Source organism: Lithobates pipiens, unplaced genomic scaffold (genome assembly GCF_037356315.1).
Source record: "Lithobates pipiens isolate NorthernLeopardFrog02 unplaced genomic scaffold, aLitPip1_a1.2 Scaffold_16, whole genome shotgun sequence".
Taxonomy (NCBI): domain Eukaryota; kingdom Metazoa; phylum Chordata; class Amphibia; order Anura; family Ranidae; genus Lithobates; species Lithobates pipiens.
Window position 1 is genome coordinate 292,543,387 of NW_027507748.1, and position 19,184 is coordinate 292,562,570.

Sequence of the window (19,184 nt, forward strand, 5' to 3'; positions counted from 1 at the left end):
CTTTAAACCTGAACACATGAATTACACAGGTTCTGAGGCTGATTTATTGCGTTTAATTACCACCTTAATCAGCCACAGAACCTGTGTAATTCATGTGTTCGGGTTTTGAATGGATGAGGTGGCAACCCTATGCAGAGGTCAGCAGGGATGGGGCTGAAGATGGCAGAGCTGCACCAGGAAGCTGCTGGAACAAGGCAGGTACAAGCGAAGCCCCAGTCTGCTGTAGGGCTCCTGGGGCAATACTATGTGCTTTATGTCTCTGAGCCCTGAAAACACATACACGTTTGCCCTACGTCTTGGCGTCACAGATGTAAGCCCTCTCTTGTTTATATTTCCACATGCGAATAGACCACTCAAGACCTCTTCAGAGGAGCAGCTCATCTACAGTGGTTTTCACAAACCTTTACAAATCCTTTCCCCCTCCTTCTCTCCTCACTTCCCCCTTCCTCTCCTTATTTATTTATTTAAAGGTACTTATATAGCGCTGTCAATCTACGCATCGTATACATTGTACATTCACATCAGTCCCTACCCTCAAGGAGCTTATAATCTAAGGTCCCCAACTCACATTCATATACTGGGGCCAATTTTAGACAGAAGCCATTTAACCTACCAGCAGGTCTTTGGAGTGTGGGAGGAAACCGGAATACCCGGAGGAAACCCGTACAGGCACAGGGAGAACATGCAAACTCCAGGCAGGTAGTGTCATGGTTAAGACTCAAACCAGCAACCCTTTACTGCTAGGTGAGAGTGCTACCCACTACACCACTCCTTGTCCTAAGCCCCATTAATTTTACTGATCGACCCTGCGTTATAGCTGTAGTTTGTTTTAGATAAGCACTATGGTATTTTCAGCCAATCACTATTTCACCCAGAGTCAGTGGATTCTTGCTGCTGGAATGACCAGCGTATGCAAATAGTGTTGGCCGCTCAGCCTATACAAAGTAATGACAGCAGCTGCCGCTGTTCACATGCGGGTGCCTGAAGTCAGGGACTGGTGTTCGAGCCTGAACTAAGTCAGATGTTCTTTTAATCTTATGGGAAGGTATTTTTAGCAGGTTATCATTAAGGTAACAGCACATACCTTAACCGTACTGCAGATGGGTGGCTCATAAAGTGACGTACTTGTATATTGCGGTCTTCTTCTGGGTGATTGTATACAGCAGAAGCAGGTCCCGGCCAATAACTCATGGCTGAGCCCTGCCAATCAGCTATGTCCAATTACAGCCCAGCGCTCTGTGTTGACAAACACACAGTGCTCTGCGCAGAAAAATATGATCTCTTTGTTTCCTCTTCCTGCAAAGCAGGGAGAAGAAACAAACAGATTTTTAGTAAAAAAAACAGCACACATTAACACTTGTTAGGCACACACTTAACCTCTTAAATTACCCCTAAGATGTTAGCGCCTTCACAGCCAGTGTCATTAGTACAGTGATAGTGTAACCATCATCACTGATAACTGTATTCGTGTCACTGGTGATGTCAGTGTCAGTTAGGCAGGCCATACATGGGCCGAATTTCGAAAATCTTATCTAAGAGTTTTCATTCATATTTCGCACCATTAATGGGCTGCAGCAACAGACGACTTTCGTGCGGCAATCAAATTTGAGTAATCGGACATGTTGGAAATTTTTTGAAAAACAAACGATTTTCTAATCAATGATGGGAGAATCGTGCGAGAAATGTAATCGAAAAAGAAATGCGCATGAAAAGAAAAATTCCCAGAAAGTAAAGAAGATTCCCAGCCACGAAAATTCTTTTCTGTAGCAACATGAGGTGAAATTGAAGGCTTGGTTGGCTGATTTTTTAAATCAATGATGGTACTAACGGATCACAAAATGCACAAATTTTCTGATTTTCAAAAGAAAATTATTTTCAATAATTTGACCATGTTTGGCCTGCATTAGTCAGTTTACCTACCTCCCACCCAATGTAATTTAGTGTCAGATTACCTGATGCACTATCACAGTCCCACTATAAGTCGCTGATCACTGCCATTACTAGTATAAAAAATAAATAATTCCAGTATATATAGCATCGTTTTTACATGCTATATACAAACACACACCCCCACATCCGTGACTGCTGGGTCCGGAAGACCCAGCGCATCACGGTTCGCAGTAAATCGCTGCTGGTAGCGGCCGTTTACCACGTGATCACGATCACCTGTAAATGTCATGACGCCGGTTCCTCACTCCCCACTTTGTACCGCTTGGTACAGAGCGAGGGAAGAGGGGGAGAGATTGCAACAGCGCTGTGGGCTGCTCAGTGCCCATACTCTGCAGTACTCTTCCCATACTGTGCAATACTCTGCCAATACTCTGCAGTACTCAGCCCATACTGGGCATATATGGGCAGAGTACTCTGCCAGTACTCTGCCCATACTGTGCAATACTCTTCCAGTACTCTGCCCAAACTGTGCAATAAATTTTAACAGAAACAAAGAATTTAATCTATTTTTTTTACACAATTTTCAGCCTTTTTTGATTTATAGCGCAACAAATAAAAAACCAAGCGGTGATTAAATACCACCAAAAGAAAGCTCTATTTGTGTGAAAAAAAGGGCAAACATTTCATATGGGTACAGTGTTGTATGACTGAGTAATTGTCATTCAAAGTGTGAGAGCACCAAAAGCTGAAAATTGGTCTGGTTAGGAAGGGGGTTTAAATGCCCAGTGGTCAAGTGGTTAAACAAGAAACACAATCTACCCGAGAGCATGAGATTGGTACAGGATTTATTAATAGCTATTCTTTAAATAGATTTTTAAAGTTTCTTTTTTTTTTTTAAGCTCATGTTCTTGTTTTCTTCAAACATTCAGCCTAAAATCCAGATGTATTTCCAGTTTATTTCCTATACAAGCAGTGCATGCATGATTATTATATTGGTGCCTTCGCACTGTTCTGCATGCATGCTTGCTGTGTTGAGATTCCAATCTGCTCACTTTGCTCCTTACCCTCCGGGACCTTAAGGGTGGTTCTCTCTGTGCTCCCCTCTACCGCCGCAGCCGCACCGGGGTTTTTTTATAGGCGCTGGGCAATTTTTTAAGTGTTTTTATTGTTACTTATTTCTAAATGATTATCTCTGTATTAAAAATGGATGCTATGTTGTAATTTGTAAAAATATGTATATCTTTATATATATATATATCTATATATCTTTCTAGAGTGAATCACTCCTGAAGAAGCAATAATTTAAGTGCAGAACACGTCGAGCCACCATGTCAACTAAATTGGACCTACACGCCTGACAATACCTCCGGGACTAGACTTAACATACCTTTAACCAATTTTTTATACTCACCGTTAAAATCAATGGTTTTGTATTGCATCTCTGTATTGTATATCTAATTATGAGTCTTATTGGAGGATGTCAGATCTAGTTCTGTGCAGGCCCCATTAGTACTACTTCTTATTCTTTTTTTGCACATGCAATTGTCTAAACTTTGTCACTTTGTTAAAATAAATAAAAATCTTTGTTACCTTTTAGATATAGTACTTATGTGCCTTTTAAAGTCCACAAAATATTAGAATTTTCTTTTCTAAAATCCAGATGTGCTCGTCATGGTGGAACACTACCAAAATTGAGCTTCTGATTTCCAAGAATCCATGGGCACTGTTACTGCATCTATCTGAATAAAGACTGAAACCTGAAAGATGTTGAGCCGCATGCGCACAACATTAAAATTCCGCAGCCTTATTTAATAAACACCACTCTACCTTTTATAGTTAGGCTTAACGCAGCAAATATTTCAGACCTACATTTAATCATACTCAATAAATCCCCTTTGTGCAGAATGACTTTATTAAATCCCTTGTGTGCAAATATTTGTATTAGCAATACTTTTACATTTTTATTACTTTTAATAAATATTTAAAGAAAATGTTTGTTTGTACACTGATTTAATACAAATGTATTGCAAACAAGTACTGTTATGCTGCACTTACCTTTCCAATTGACAAGCTGAGATTATAGTGTAGTTAGATCTGTCTGAGTCTTATTACTGTAACATGATGTACTGCACATAACGCACATCACTGTTATCCGTACAGGGTAGAATTATAGAACTAGAAAACTCATTCTGCACTCAGAATATCCATGTATACAGTGCTCTGTAACCTTTTCCAGCACACAGCTACATAGTGAAGAATATAACACATGTTCTCCATCAGAGTTAGGCCGCGTACACACGGGCGGATTGTCTGCCCAACTTAGTCCGCTGAACCGTGTTTCAGCGGACAATCCGCTCGTGTGTGGGCTTCAGCGGACTTTTTCAGCGGACAGTCTGACGGACTTAGTCTTTCGGAATTTCCGTAATTTTGTCCGTCCAAACTTGGTTTTGTCCGTCCAAACTTGGTTTCAGCGGACAGTCCGCTCGTGTGTAGGCAAGTTGGACGGACTAAGTATGGCGCATGCTCAGAAAGGATTTACACGGCCGAAGGTTGCATTGCAGTGTATTGGACGTCGTTTTTCTAGTCCCGTCGTACGTGCTGTACACGTCATCGCGCAAGTTTTCAGCGGACTGTCTGTTCATCGTGTGTGGTCAAGTCCGTTCATTCAAAAGTTGAATGGACTGTCTGTCGGATTGTCTGACGAACTTAGTTGGGCAGACAATCCGCCCGTGTGTACGCGGCCTCAGTCCTCAGGCACACTGGATGTATTGCCAACTCTCCTACATGTCTTACCCCCTTGGCATCATAAACGTGTGTAACGTGTTTAGGCGTGTCAAGCTCTTGGGTGTTAATTTCATTGGGTAGAATAATAATTTATTCTTCCCATTGAAATGAATTAACATTGAAGCACTAAAAACACGCCTAGCGTTAAACAGCACTCAGATGCGTTTACATCTGGAATGGATGAGGACATGTGATGGGGAGGCCCAGGAGAAGGAGGACATGTGATGGGGAGATGAGACTGGAAGAGGAGGATGTCGGATGGGAGAGATTAGACTGGGAGAGGAGCACGTGGGATAGGGGAGATGGAACTGGAAGAGGAAAACATGAGATGTAGGGGATGGGATGGGAATGGAGGAGGACATGGGTTTGGAGGAGATGGGACTGGAAGGGGAGGAGGAGGTGGAGGAGATGGGACTGGAGGAGGACATGGTATGGAGGAGATGGGCCTGGAGGATGAGGATGACGTGGGATGGAAAAGATGGGATTGGAGGATGACGAGATGGGACTGGATGAAGAAGACGAGAGGACACTAGAGGAGGAAGAGGACATGGGATGGAGGATATATTAAGTTGTATGAGTGTTGAATTAAAGTTGGTGCACTGAAGAACCAGTGGGTGGATTCATTGGGGCGGGCAACGTGCCTGCCCTGGAGAATGTGGGTGGTCAGGGCTTGGGGGGGCAGGCCTAAGGCCTCATGTACACTGCTGCTAGTAAACAGACATTTAGGAGCAGTTGGGCATTTTTTTTCAAGTGCTCCTGATCAGTACCATGTTAGTTTATAGTCGTTTAGAGGCTTTTTTGGAACCCCCAAAAAAATGCAGTCAGAGGCTGTGTTTAGAGGCATTTCAAACGCTGCTACCCGTGTTTAGGTGCTTTTTCGTCTAGTAGCGTTTTTTATAGGGAAACATTTTATTTATTACTTTTGAGTCTGGAAAATGCTAAGAACACCCCCAAAACTCAATTATAACTGTATGCAAGCTTGCTATACCATGTAATATTCCCCAAGTAAAAGAAAAACAAAGAGGGTGCACCAGCCATGTGCATTATCTTTGAGTAATATTTATTAGAAAGATAAGAAGAAAACTACTCACAAACAATAGTAAAGATTCTTGCCATATGAGTAGTCAACAAGTAGCAGCATCCAGTCACAGATAAATGAGACTTCTCAAAGGCATCACGAAAAAACTCCCAAAAGTCCCTGCCAGCTGACGCGTTTCGAGGGACACATCCCTCTTCCTCAGAGCTCAGCAGTGAGCACCCCTTTAGCAATCCCAGTATTTGTAGATCATTTGTAGATGTGATATTCCCCTCCTCAGCCAATTATGCTGTACAATACACCTTCTCTGGGCAATTATGCAGCTGAACATACATATTAGAAAAGCATCCTGTGGACATGCGTTGAGCCATCAATGGATGTGTCCAGTAGTGACGAACTCTGGTCCTATCACATAATTTTCTACGTCTTTGGAGCCTCAGAAAAAGCAACATCAGGAGCGTTTCCTCACACACGCTCATCCTGGGATCCATATTAACAAACCAACCAAAAAATAACAGCTAGCTATAAGCATACTGCTTTCTAAGCTGCTACTCTCGCTGTTCTCTCACAGAATGGCTGAAATAGTTAATAAATACTTGTTTTTAGTGCTTTCTAATCATTTGGGAGGGTCTCCTGAGGTTATCTTTAGTAAACACGTCTGAACTCAAACACACGTCTGAACTCAAACGCGGCTAAACACGGCTTGTAAACGCTGCTAAACATGCGTTTTTAAACGTGGATTACTTGGTGTGATGTTCCAGCGTTCAGAAGAGGTTGAGAAACGCCTATCAGCACACACACACACAGCAATTTCCAGTGGATTCCTCCAAGTGAAATTGACAAACGCATAAGAATAGCTGCACAACCAGCGATTATCTGCGATGATCTTGGCCGGAGGCACTTTGTGCTCAGCTATTCGCACACATCTGTCAATACCAGCTGCAGGAATCTGAATATTGCTGCAGGAAATTTCAGTGTGTGTAACCGCTTGCGCAAATGAAGCTTAAATGTCTTCCCTTGCAATGGAGCTGCACTATTTTCATCCATGGATACCAACAATGGGGCATAATTCCCTCCACTGACACCAATAATGCGGCACAATTTCTCCTAATGACAGCAACAATGGGGCCCAATCACAGGGCACAATTCCTCCCACTGACACCAAAGATGGGCAGGGTTTATTCCCACTGATATCAGGACCTTTTCTACTCCCAGCGACTACAGTCCGGCCCCCTTAAGTCCGAAGGACAGTAAACTGGCCCTTTGTTTAGAAAGTTTGGAGACCCCTGGTCTAGGGGGTGGTTTAATTGCTAGATCCTCCAGCAAACAATGCTCCCCTATCCCCTATGCTCCAACAATGGGTTGTCCAACAGCATTCTCACTTCCAATTCAGGGCTATGGTACCTGCATTGGTCTTGGTGACATCAGAGGATCACCAGAGTGCAGGGTCAAAGAGGCTGCAATGTGGAGAAGTCTGTGGGAGCCTGAATCAGGTAAGTAAAACTGCTACACCTAAACATAAACAAGCAGTTAACCCTTGCAGTACAGGCAGATGCCCATTGCAAGGGAATGCTCTTTGTTTTCCCAGAATTCAGCTTTACCTGTACTGACAAAAGTAGCGAGGCTCTTATTACTGACCTCTTAAAACTCTTATCACCCTGGCTGCCTCTGAACAGGCAAAAGTATGTAAGTTAGAAAGTCAGAGCAAAGTCAACATTTCTGATCTGCATCTTTCTGACTATACTGATACTATAATACTAAAAATACTAGTTCATCATGACAGCCAGGCAACTAGCATTTTCAAAAGAAGATATCAGTCACATCATCTGACATATTTCCTGGAGTAAAAATTCCCTTTATTTGTACTTATGTCAGGATGTACTAACAATAATTTGTGGGTGTATGGAGCAATTAGTGTATTTTTGGGTAGGGGAGTACATAGTGTAGTATTGTAAAAGCAATGCATGAAGGTAAAAAACCTTTTGTGTGCTGCTTCCCCCCCCCCGGGACTCCCTCTCTTCATTGGCTGAGACAGCAGCTGGTGCTGCTATCAATCACAGCCAATGTGAAGAGACAGAAGGATGGAAAGGGACGAGGGTCAAGCTTAGGCTCTATGTGCCTTATGGATGCATAGAGCGGGGCTCGAGAGCAAGCATGTGCCAGTGCCCCCATTGCACGTGGCTTGCTATTGGGAAAACTGGTCAAGGGGAAGGAGTCAGGAGCGCCAGCGGGGGAACCCTAGAAGAGGAGAATTGTGGCTGATCTGTGCAAAACCATACACAGAGCAAGTATAGCATGTTATTTTTTATTTTTTTTTAAAGCTGAACCTTTAACACCACTTTAAGCTGGCCACAGATGGTTTGAATCTTTGATGGTTTAGTAGGAACCCTGTATAGACAGGCTGAATGTACCCAAGTCAATTGATCATTCAGCTTGGGTAAAACCAGCCTGTTGGATATTACATGCGATTATTGCTAGCAGCTTCTCCCATCAGAAAACAATGGCTGTGTTGATGTTGGAATTGAGCAATTCCACAGGTTGCTGGAAAGAAAATTGTTCCATCTATGGCCAGCCTTACACCAACCAGGTCATGAAACAACTAATAGAAGTAAAAGATCGAAAAATGTGGAGAGATTTGGCCCACCGAATTTCCACAATTTGGACATGACTAAGGCAGGCTATATATTATGCTATTTTCTTTCCTTCTTTCCGGGTTGAAAGAAAAGTTGCTCGATTCTCCAATCAACACGGTCAGTGTTGATGAGGGAATCCCTCTCACAGCATTATTCCTTCCCCACCGGCAGAATAAAATGATCACTGCCGGTGGCTATAGCCGCCAGCGGTGATTGAGTGATATAAAACCGACATGCTGGTTGTACTGAAGTCGATATCAGGACAACCAACTTGTCTACAGACGGATTGATGTTTGACTTAACAGCTTCGATCCGTCTATGGCTGGCTTAAACAGATATCATTGCATACTATTAGAATACTGAGAAACACAAGCAAATAAAATACTAGACTGACGGTGTACTTACTCAGCGTAGCCAGTGCCCCAGTACAGCTCTTCGGGGGACTTCAGACTCAGAACAATCCTGCTATTGTGGTCACCCAATTTGTGGATCTCCTCCGAAGACAACTTCAAGAATGGTGGTCTGCAGGGGGGCTGAGGTTTTGCAACAGCAGCCGCGGGGGGCTCCTTTTCAGGGGTACAGGGGCTGGGCAGAGCACTGTGCTTGTTGGACAGCGACCCCACCAGCCCTGATACAGCCGCTTTGACCTTACTGATCATCACCGTGCAAGTAAGAGCGGAGATGGGTGGCTGGGGGCAGAAGGGGGCATCCAGCTGTGTTGTGGGGACGCAGGTGGACTGTCAGTCTGTATGAAGTGCCCCTCCAGCAGCAGCAAGCTCCCAGCTCAGCACACACTGTTAATTCTCACAAGTCATGCTGGTTAGGTCTTATGCTCCCGCACTGCTCAAAGCAAGTGAGCTTAGCAAACAGTAGTAGATTGCACACCCAGTGTCAGCATACAGAGCCTGGCAAAACTCCTCCTCTGTCAGCTCCTGGGCTCTTCCTCTGTGTACTCTCAGGTCCTGCAAAGTCAATGTAAAGACAAGCAGATCATTACAGTTCAAAAGGGGATGAGGAAACAGAAATGAAACAATTCATCATCACGTGTGCAATGCAGTGTGTGGAATGCTTATGTAGGAAGAACTACAACTACTGCTATCACAAAACACGAATAAACACAATCCGTTTCTCAGCACATTTTTAAAGCCTAAATTGGGGCACAAGAGAAAAACTACACTTGCTGTGCACACCCACCAATGCTGCAAGGGTTAAATGCTCATCTCTAAAGCCCCATACACAGGGCTGCTGTTAGAAACCACGGCGCCCCGTACAGCCTTCCAGGTGATGCCCACTCTACCTACAACCCCCCAGATGGGGGCAACAGAACAGCGGCACTGACTTTATTTGCTTACCCCAGGAAAATGAAAAAAAAAAGTCCCTCCTCTGCTTCCACCCCCTGGGCCCCTCTGTTGACCTGACAGGGCCCGGGGGAAATGTAATGTAAGCCCTGGTAAGCAGGTAGGAATGGGAGGTGTGGGCTAATAAAATCCACTTATTCATTTAAGCAGAAATGAACAATAAGGCTTAATGTACACGGGACGTTTGTACAACCTCTCCAGAACGATTTAATTTGACAGATAGTAACCCACGTTTAAAATGTCCGCTTTCCCGTGTTTACATGCCGCATTTAGTTGCAGTTAAAAAAAATAAAAAATTTTGCCAAAAATTAAAAACGCCTGTAAACGAAACATGGCTAAACACAAGTTACCATATCTAGCCACGTTTGGCGTCTGAAACGTCAGAAACACGTTTGGCGTCTGAACTTTTTTTTACCTTCAAAGAAATGCCTATAAACTTCCTAAAAACGACATTAAACTAATCTGTGTACATGTCACATAAGATAGCATTGGATGAGTTCAGGGGCAGCTGAAAAAAGCATCCAACTGCCTCTGAACATGTTTTACCAGGAGCAGTGTACATGAAGCCTAAGGGCCGGTTCACACAGCGAGGCGATGCGAGGCGACACGGCTCGCCTCGCCTCGCTCCCGCAAGTCGCCCCCGTTCTGTACAATGGAACCGTTCTGAGAGGAGCGACTCGAGTCGCTCCGACTCAGAAAAAAGGTTCCTGTACTACTTCGGGGCGACTTCGGGGGCGACTTGCATTGACTTCTATACAGAAGTCCTCTGCAAGTCGCCGCTGAGGTCCCCGCAGGTCGCGGCGAGGCAAGTCGGAGACGCCTCGCCGCGCCTCGCTGTGTGAACCGGTCCCTAAAGCAATGCTTGAATATAGAAACTTTGTTGCACAAATAAAATAGCAAAGTAACGATTATCACTATTAAGAGTAAAAACACCTGGCAGTGACCGCCCCCCCCCCCCAGTCGCCCGTTTTACTTACCTGAGCCCTGGAACTTGACCGTGGCTGGGATGCGCTGTCTCTCTGCGGGGGGTTCTCGGCTCTTTATTAAATAGATTGATAGCAGCGCAGCCATTGGTTCCTGCTGCTGCCAATCAAATCTAATGATGTGGGTGCCAGGGGATGGGGCCGAGTCATACATTCGGCGGCTATAGATGCAAATGCTGGACATGGGAGTGTGCCTGCAAGGTAACCCCCTCGGGAGAGCGCTTCTTCTGGGGGACCCCAGAAGAAGATGTCCAGGGCCACTCTGTGCAAAATGAGCTGCACAGTGGAGGTAAGTATTATATGTTTGCTATTTAGCACTGACCCCCCCCAAGGAGCTGCTGGTTTTAATGGGCTTACCGTTACCTTCTTGACCTTGCCTCCCGTGGTAAATGGCCCAAAGAAATGCAGAAACTGACACTGAATCTTCTTTTGGGTTATTTATTTAGAAGATAACACAGTCTCTTATATGGAGGGTAGAGGGTTAAGAAGAAAGTCCAGGTACTTTTGGACTACAAAAATAGAAAGTCTCTTATAGAAGAAATCCAGAGAATTACTGTTTCACAGCTGGATTCTCACAACCTCTAGATAGACCTCCTCTCACAAGGCCTAGCAACCCATAAGGTGTTAAGTAAACCAAAGTCTCTGCCACAGTCTTGGATATAGAACACTTGATGAAAAGTCTCTGCCACAGACTTGAATATAACTGAGGGATGTAGACAGTAAATTTAGAGAACTATCACACGATACCAGTATCTCTCAGCCGGTCCATATGAATGTGAATCCATAAAGTGTCCTTCAACTGAGCCTCCAGGCTCCTTCAGAGAAACCAGCCTTACGCATGGCATTCTCCCAAAGAGTCCTCCCCTGGATGCTTCTCCAGTTGCTGGGCCTCTCCTCAGATAAGACGGCACTGGACCACCCTTGGATCATTAGGGCCTCAAATCCATTCAGGCCTGTCCCTGCAGTTGCTTTGCCTCGAGCTATCCAGCCCCGAGGCTCGGAATTGCATGGATCCGCACCCCATGCCAGAAGGGCCATGGGGGCTGGTCAGGAGGACCAGGGCCAAATAGACAGAAAATATCTTCTGGACCGGAACCCCGAAGCACGTGATCTCAGTACGTTAAAATACCACCTCCCAGAGTGCACAGCAGGAGAACACTCCCACTGGGCTTGTTCTGAGAAAACGTGATACTCAATACACCTAACTAGACTGCGCTCTACCACTTGCTGGCGGTGACAGCGACACCTGCAGCCAAGAAGAAGTCAGTGCAATCCAGCCAGACTGGTACTGAAACCATAATTTAGCAAAATTAGCCCCAAAACCCAACTGTGGTTTTAGGAATATTAATTTTGAAAAACATATAGCGTATGCTCATCAGGAGCCGGCACTACAGTTATTTAAAAAAAATTAAACCCTTACAATCTAAAGAGGAGTTCCGGGCCCCCATGAAAAAAATATAAGTCAGCAGCTACAAATACTGTAGCTGTTGACTTTAAATTTAAGGACACTTACCTGTCCAGGGTTCCCGTGATGTTAGCACCCCAGCCAATCTTCGGATCAGCTCTCGGGGGGCTGCCACTGCCATTTGTAATAAGGGAACCCGGCAGTGAAATCTTTCGCCTTCACAGCCGATTCCCTACTGTGCATTTGTGAAGCGTGCTGCGCTTTCTAATTGGCCCGGCGGCAGAGAAAGGAGGAGGGGACCAAACTTCAGAGGGACAGCTCCGGGATGCTCCCTGATCTGGGGACATGTACTTGTAAAAAAACAGGTCCCCATTCTCCCTTCCCCATGAAAGGTGCCAAACATGGCCCCAGGGAGGGGGGGGGGGGGGGAGTCAATTAAGCAGGGGTTCCACTTTTGGGTCAGTGGACCTTTTTTTGTTTGCACTAACAAATACATTTTTCATGACAAGCTTTTGGGGTGCATATCCAATTCTTTTTAGGTCCAAGCATGCCCAAAAATGTGTACAGTATCCAATCCCAAGAACAAAAATCGATAGCATTGCAGTTTACTGGTCCTTTGATTAATGGCTGCATTAGTTTTCTTAGTACACATATTTTCCTTTAGGCCCCTTTCACACTGAGGCTTTTCTAAACCGCCAGTAAAACACTGCGTGCTTTTGAAGAGCTTTTCAGGCTCTTTTTCATTTCAATGGAGAGGGGCATTTTTTCACCGCCCTGCCAGCGCACTACCCCAGTGTGAAAGCATTGATTGATTTGAATGGAAAAAGGGTTTTTATGAGCTTTTCAGGCCCTTTTTTAGAGTGAAAGTCCTCAGTGTGAAAGGGGTCTCATTGTAACCTGGTAATCCTGCAATTAACTCACTTCCTGTCCTAGGGTGACAATCGTACTAAGCAGTGTTGTCATCCTAGGACAAGGAGTGTGTTAGGACTACATAACTCTTTCTCTCTCATCAGTATCAGGAGAGGTGCTTTGTAGCCCACAGAGATATCAGGGAACAATTCTAACTGATAACAGTCGATAGGCAGAGTACAGGAAATTATCACCTCACAAGGTTTCTGGCTGGATGAACAACTATTTTTTTGCACTTGTTAAACCAATATAATACAATACTTTCAATGGTATATTTAAAGTGACAAGAAACTTTGGTTAAAAATAATCTTTTCAGCTATATGGGATTTTGATGTGCATGGGGTACCTTGAAAATCCAACACATATTTTCTTCTTATAATCAGGACGTTGGTATCCCCTTTTTTTATGGTTGGGAATACAGAGCTGGCTTTACCCTTTTCCTTGTGGAGATATATTCAGGTATGCATTCTTAACTCAAAAAAGTGCCTATTCTTCTCAGCCTCCTCCGATTTCCCTTTTTTTCCCCCTGACGTGATCTGACCTCCTGTTAGATGGTGGCCATGTTCATTCTCCATTCTTGTTCCAAACAAACAGAACTGAGGGGCATGGGTGTCCTCAGGTAGGGGCAAGGATAATCAAGTGTACCCCCCTGGAATCAGATCAGCACTGTTAATTTCTGCACAGTGGCATCGCTATGGTATGTAGTGTGACTGTGGGCTCTTTTCCCCGTTCAGTCCAGCAGTAAACTCGGCGGTGCTGTGACAGGAGAAAGGAAAGCTCCGGGCTGTCAGAGGTTTCCCCTTCTCGCCCCCCCCCCCCCTTTCCTGTCAGGGAGAAGAGACGGTGGCTCTCACTATGTTCCCCATCCAGCTTCCTGCCCGCTCTGTTCCTTCCCCATTGGCCATAACTAACGTCCAATCAAAGAATGCAGCCTGGAAAAAAGCTGAGGGAGAGAGTGCTTCAGGACAAAGAACGAGGAGTGTGCTGGGCGGAAGCCAAAGAGAGAGTCATGCTGCCCAGTGTCATCAGCGAGAGAGCCTCGCTGCCCAGCGCCACCAGAGAGAGAGCCACGCTGCCCAGCGCCACCAGAGAGAGAGCAACGCCGCCCAGCGCCACCAGAGAGAGAGCAACGCTGCCCAGCGCCACCAGAGAGAGAGCAACGCTGCCTAGGGCCACCAGAGAGGGAGCCACGCTGCCCAGCCCCACCAGAGAGGGAGCCATGCTGCCCAGCACAACCGGAGAGGGAGCCACGCTGCCCAGCACCACCGGAGAGGGAGTCACGCTGCCCAGCACCACCGGAGAGGGAGCCACGCTGCCCAGCACCACCGAAGAGGGAGCCACGCTGCCCAGCACCACTGGAGAGGGAGCCACGCTGCCCAGCGCCACCCAAGAGAGCCATGCTGCCCAGCGCCACCAGTGAGAGAGCCCCGCTGCCCAGTACCACCATAGAGAGAAAGACTGAGCCACTCCCAGGGTACAGACATGCTACACTACTGACAAGAATCGCCCCTGGGGAATCCAGAGTGAGTGATCGACCAGCTCAAGGCATCACTGCTGTAGTTTCCCTGGGTCTGGTAAGAGGGCCTGTCAGCCATTATCCATCACTTATCCTAGGGACTGTACTACGTCTGCAGTCTCTGACCATGATTAAGTGATAATGACATTTTCGAAAAAGGGCAGCACATGGGTGACCCTAAAATGATGCCCCTCCCTGAAAAAAGTTCTGTGAATGCCCATGCTGAGGGGGGAAAGGAGATGCAACTTCTCCTCTTTAAAGCAATGATAATGAGATTGTAAAATGTTACATTTAAAAAAAAATGTAAATAACAAACATGTTATACTTACCTGCTTGGTGTATTGGTTTTTCACAGAGCAGCCCCAATCCTCCTCTTTTTGGGTCCCCTATGCTCCCCACTGAGCGCCTCCATATTAAGCCGATTGCTATGGGGGCACTTATGTGTGCTTGCTCCATAAAACCCAGGTTGGTGCTGTCTGCTGCTCCCTCCTCACTGGCTGTAATTGACAGCTGCAGGACCCAATGGCTCCTGCTACTGCATCTGAGCCAATGAGGAAGGAGAAAGCTGAGAGAGCTGCTGCACATGGATCTAGATCGGGTTCAGGTAAATATGGAGGGGTGCTGCCTTCACTCTGGACATAGGAGCACAGGGGGCATCTTTGGGCAGTAGAATTGTCAGTCGGGGGGGGGGGGGGGGTTTGGTGTTAAATGCACTGTGACTGGCAGACTTAAGTACACTAAAAAATTAAAGCCAATACTTCAGTTAATATTTTATAAGTATATACATTATATATATATATATATATAATTTATTTATTTTATTAATGTATTTATTTTTTACAGCAAACTGTATTTTCCTTGTGGGATAATTGTTTAAATAAAAGCTGATCATTGTAAACACACCTGCAAGTGTTAGGTGGTTTGTCCCATTTCTGTAGCTGATACATTCTGCATGAGAGCTTATGCTTGAAATTCAACAGGCCTACTGGCTGGATCACCAGATGAAAATCGAAGAAAGAAAGCTGAAAAAAGAAAGCAAATGCAGCCATCACATGTAAGAATCATTAAGCTGCAATATAATAAATGTTTGATTTTGGGTTAAATACTGCTTTAAAGAGGAGCTCAATCCAAAAAGGGAAGCTCTGCATGTTTGCTTCCTTCCCCCCCCCCCCCCACTACCACATTTGGCACCTTTCGAGGTTGAGGGGGGAGTGAGCACCTGTTTTTGCCAGGTACCCATCTCCACTTCGTCACAGCGAGGTCCCCCAGGAACCCGGAAGCTTGGGCCTCCTCCTCCTCCTTCCCCTGCCGCTGGGCCATTCACAAAGTGTAATGCGCTTTGCACATGTGCATTAGGGAACCAGGTTTCCCTTACAAAGGAATGGCGGTGGCGGCAGCACCTGAGAAGTGGAATGAAAAATCGGATGGGGTGCCGACATCGCAGGATCCCTGGACAGGTAAGTGTGCCTATATTAAAGATCATCAGACACAGTATTTGTAGCTGCCGACTTTAAATTTTTGGGTTAGGCGTGTTAGAGCTCCGCTTTAAGCAACAGAGACAATGGATAGGGGTGTACAAATAACATGCCTGCGTGGCTGTGGCAAGAATATGGCAGACATTACCACTAAGGATGAGCTCAGGCGTGTTCGCATGGACCATGTGCAGAGCCCGCCAGGAAGTCGGCGCTAATCACAGGCAGTGAGACATTGCCCCGATGTGCGGCTGCAGCGGCTGCAGAGATCGGGCAATGTCTCACTGCCTGTGATTAGCGCCGACTTCCTGGCGGGCTCTGCACGTGGTCCATGCGAATATGCCTGAGCTCATCCCTAATTACCACCTGCTGATCGTAACCTATTCAAGTGAATGGGGCCTGCCGCAACCAGCTGCAATGCATGCAGTTGCGGCACAGTGGTGCAGGCTTTTAGGGGTTTAAAGAGGGGGTGAGGAGGTGACATAACACCTCCTTACCCTCTGTTAAAGTGGTTGTAAACCCTTACAACACACTTTGACCTACAGGTAAGCCTAGATTAAGGCTTACCTGTAGGTCCAAGAAATATCTCCTAAACCTATACGGTTTAGGAGATATTTGCCCGAAGACAGGCACCGCTGTCTACGGCGCATTCGCCGTAGACAGCGGCGCTCAGGCGCACTGAGCGCGGCATTTCCAATGACGGAGCTGCCGCGCGTTTTGGCTCCCGTGCGCATGCGCGGGAGTGACGTCATCGCGGCTTCGCCGAATGACAGCGGCGGAGCAGCGAGACCCACCGAGAAGATGGATGCGCCGGACTACAGGGGACAGCGGTGACTTCGCTGGCTCCTGTGTCAGGTAAGTGACACATAATGGACTACTATGCGATGCATAGTAGTCCATTATGCTTTGCCTTTGCAGGGAATGAAAGAGGAAGTAAACCCATCAGGGTTTACTTCCTTTTTAAATGGCCTATGAAAAGTGATCCTCATTAGATGGCTAACGCTAATCTACACTAGTTGTTGGTGTGACGTTACCAGACCAAAAGGACAAAACTAAGAGACATTTATGGTTGAGACACTTTAAGGGGCCATACACGATACAATTTTCTTTAGATTTTTTCTTTCGATTTACCAAAACCATATAATATGAGGTCAAACCTAAACAGTTTCAATTTGTATGCAATCAGGCCGGCCCTTGCACTACAAAGTTTTGGTAAATCTAAAGGAAATCAAACAACAAAAGTTGTGTGTATCCAGCTTAACTTTGTGCAACTATCACAGACAGTACAGCAGTGCGCTACATAGTTACATAGTAGGTGAGGTTGAAAAAGGACACAAGTCCAACCTATGGGTGTGATTGTATGTCAGTATTACACAATACTGCTAGGAGTAAAGACAGGGTTAATTCTATGGAGAAGGGCGGGGCATCTGAAAGGGTTTTTAAATGAAGGAGAGAAAGTCACGTGACAGCCTTTGAAAAAGTCTATTGAGGAAACATGTAGGGGCTGACGGGTGTGAGGCGTAGCTGTGTTTAAACTAAAGCTTTTAAGTTTTAAATCTGCTTTTTCTAAAGGAAGAGGATGTCTTTGTTGTATCTAACTGATCTCCTGTCTGGAGAAGGGATGAAGGGCTGCGAGGAGTGACAAGCACGCACTGATGTCGCAGGACCCCACTGCACACAGCGGAGAGCTGACAGCAGGGGGGGTCTGAATAAATGATGCAAATTACTAAAGAAATAAAGCATATTGATCTTGCAAAGAGAATTTTTCACTTTGCAAGGGAATTTTCCCTTAGCCTAGTGAATAAGGTGAAGCTATGCCAAATCATCCAACCATATGCAAACATCCTATTTTTGAAGAACGCACACAATTGGGTATTCTTTGCAAAGTGAATTTTCACCACTGTAGCGCTTAGGAAGTGTGAGAGATCAGAACCTTACCTGCGCAGATTGTGGGAACTGACACAGATGCAGACCATAGCTGCACTGACCACGCACCATGCCTAAGGCCACCTGGATATACTCCTAGGTGATACCTAGCTTATCTGTACAGGGCTCTACACTAGGGTTGCCACCTCAACCTTTTAAACCCAAACAACATATGAATTACACAAGTTCTGAGGCTAATTCAATGCAGATAAGGAACCAAGTGAGTTTAATTACCACCTTAATCAGCCACAGAACCTGTGTAATTAATGTGTTTGGCTTTAAAGGGATGAGGCGGCAACCCTACTCTACTCATATCCTATAGATGGAAAGGCTTGTGCCCATTGACTCACCTTGTCCTCTCCTCCCTGTCCTGCTTCCTACTTTTTAGAGCTCCAGCAGAAATATAGATGGCTGATGACGAATCACGATGACGCAATCCACCAGATTTCAGCGTTGTCTGATTTGATGTCCGTTGACCTCAGTGCTTTAGGACAAAACACTGCACTTGCTTGCAGAGCTGCAGCACTCTGCTTGTCCTTGGGCTAGAGGAGCTGAGCAACCAGCCCCCACTGCTGCACTATACTGTGCTTTGCTGCTTCCAACACACTCTTATCTCCTCCTTCCTTTCGCAAGCTAATTGCAGTTGGATAGCACAGGAAAACTGAGCTGAAACCTTCTGTAAAGTACCAGAAATATTGGCAAACACGGTTCACCTTCACATAGAAAACATATTCCTTGATTGCTTCTGGCAGCTCACAGAGGGACATCGCCATACCCTTTGACGAACATATATTCAACATTTTTTTATTGGATGGTGTGTGGTCTTCCCAATGTCCTCATCCAAAGCACTAGCTTATCTCAAACGCCAAATGCATTTGTATTGTGTGACATTCTTCACCCCTGTATTGCCTTTAAAAAACTGCGCCTAAAGCCGGCCATAGACGGATCAAAAATTCCTACTGGACGCATTTTGATCCATCAATGGGCAGGTACTAAAGTCCATCTCTCTCGATTAACTTCATTTGTGCAATCACTGACAGCAGCTGTAGCTGCCCATATTGATCATTGTATTCTTGCAGTAGGAAAACCTCCCACTGTCAGAATACAATAGCGCAACGGAAGGGATTTCCCAAATCATCACTGAATGTGTTGATGGGGTATTTCTACAATAACGGGTTGAAGGAAAGAAAATTGCACAAAGTATGGTTTGCCTAACGCCTGATACACACAATAATTATCGGAGGAATGGTCATCCGTTTTTTTTTTTTTTGC

At 45.5% G+C, this 19,184-nt stretch overlaps 1 protein-coding gene across 2 annotated transcripts in view; it reads right to left on the reverse strand.

Annotated features, from left to right (window-relative positions):
* LOC143982648 (protein phosphatase 1H-like) overlaps positions 1 to 18,445 on the reverse strand; it is an 88,165-nt gene extending 69,720 nt beyond the window's left edge. Inside the window, exons 1-3 of one of the 2 annotated variants that reach the window (XM_077481546.1) lie at positions 18,263 to 18,445; positions 15,418 to 15,536; positions 8,749 to 9,305 (exon numbers count right to left, since the gene is read on the reverse strand). In XM_077481546.1, coding sequence (XP_077337672.1) covers positions 8,749 to 9,002 — 254 coding nt within the window. In that variant the 5' untranslated portion in view covers positions 9,003 to 9,305; positions 15,418 to 15,536; positions 18,263 to 18,445. The remainder of the gene's footprint in view (positions 1 to 8,748; positions 9,306 to 15,417; positions 15,537 to 18,262) is intronic. The other variant, XM_077481547.1, reaches the window with a different exon arrangement.
* Positions 18,446 to 19,184: the final 739 nt, after the last annotated feature.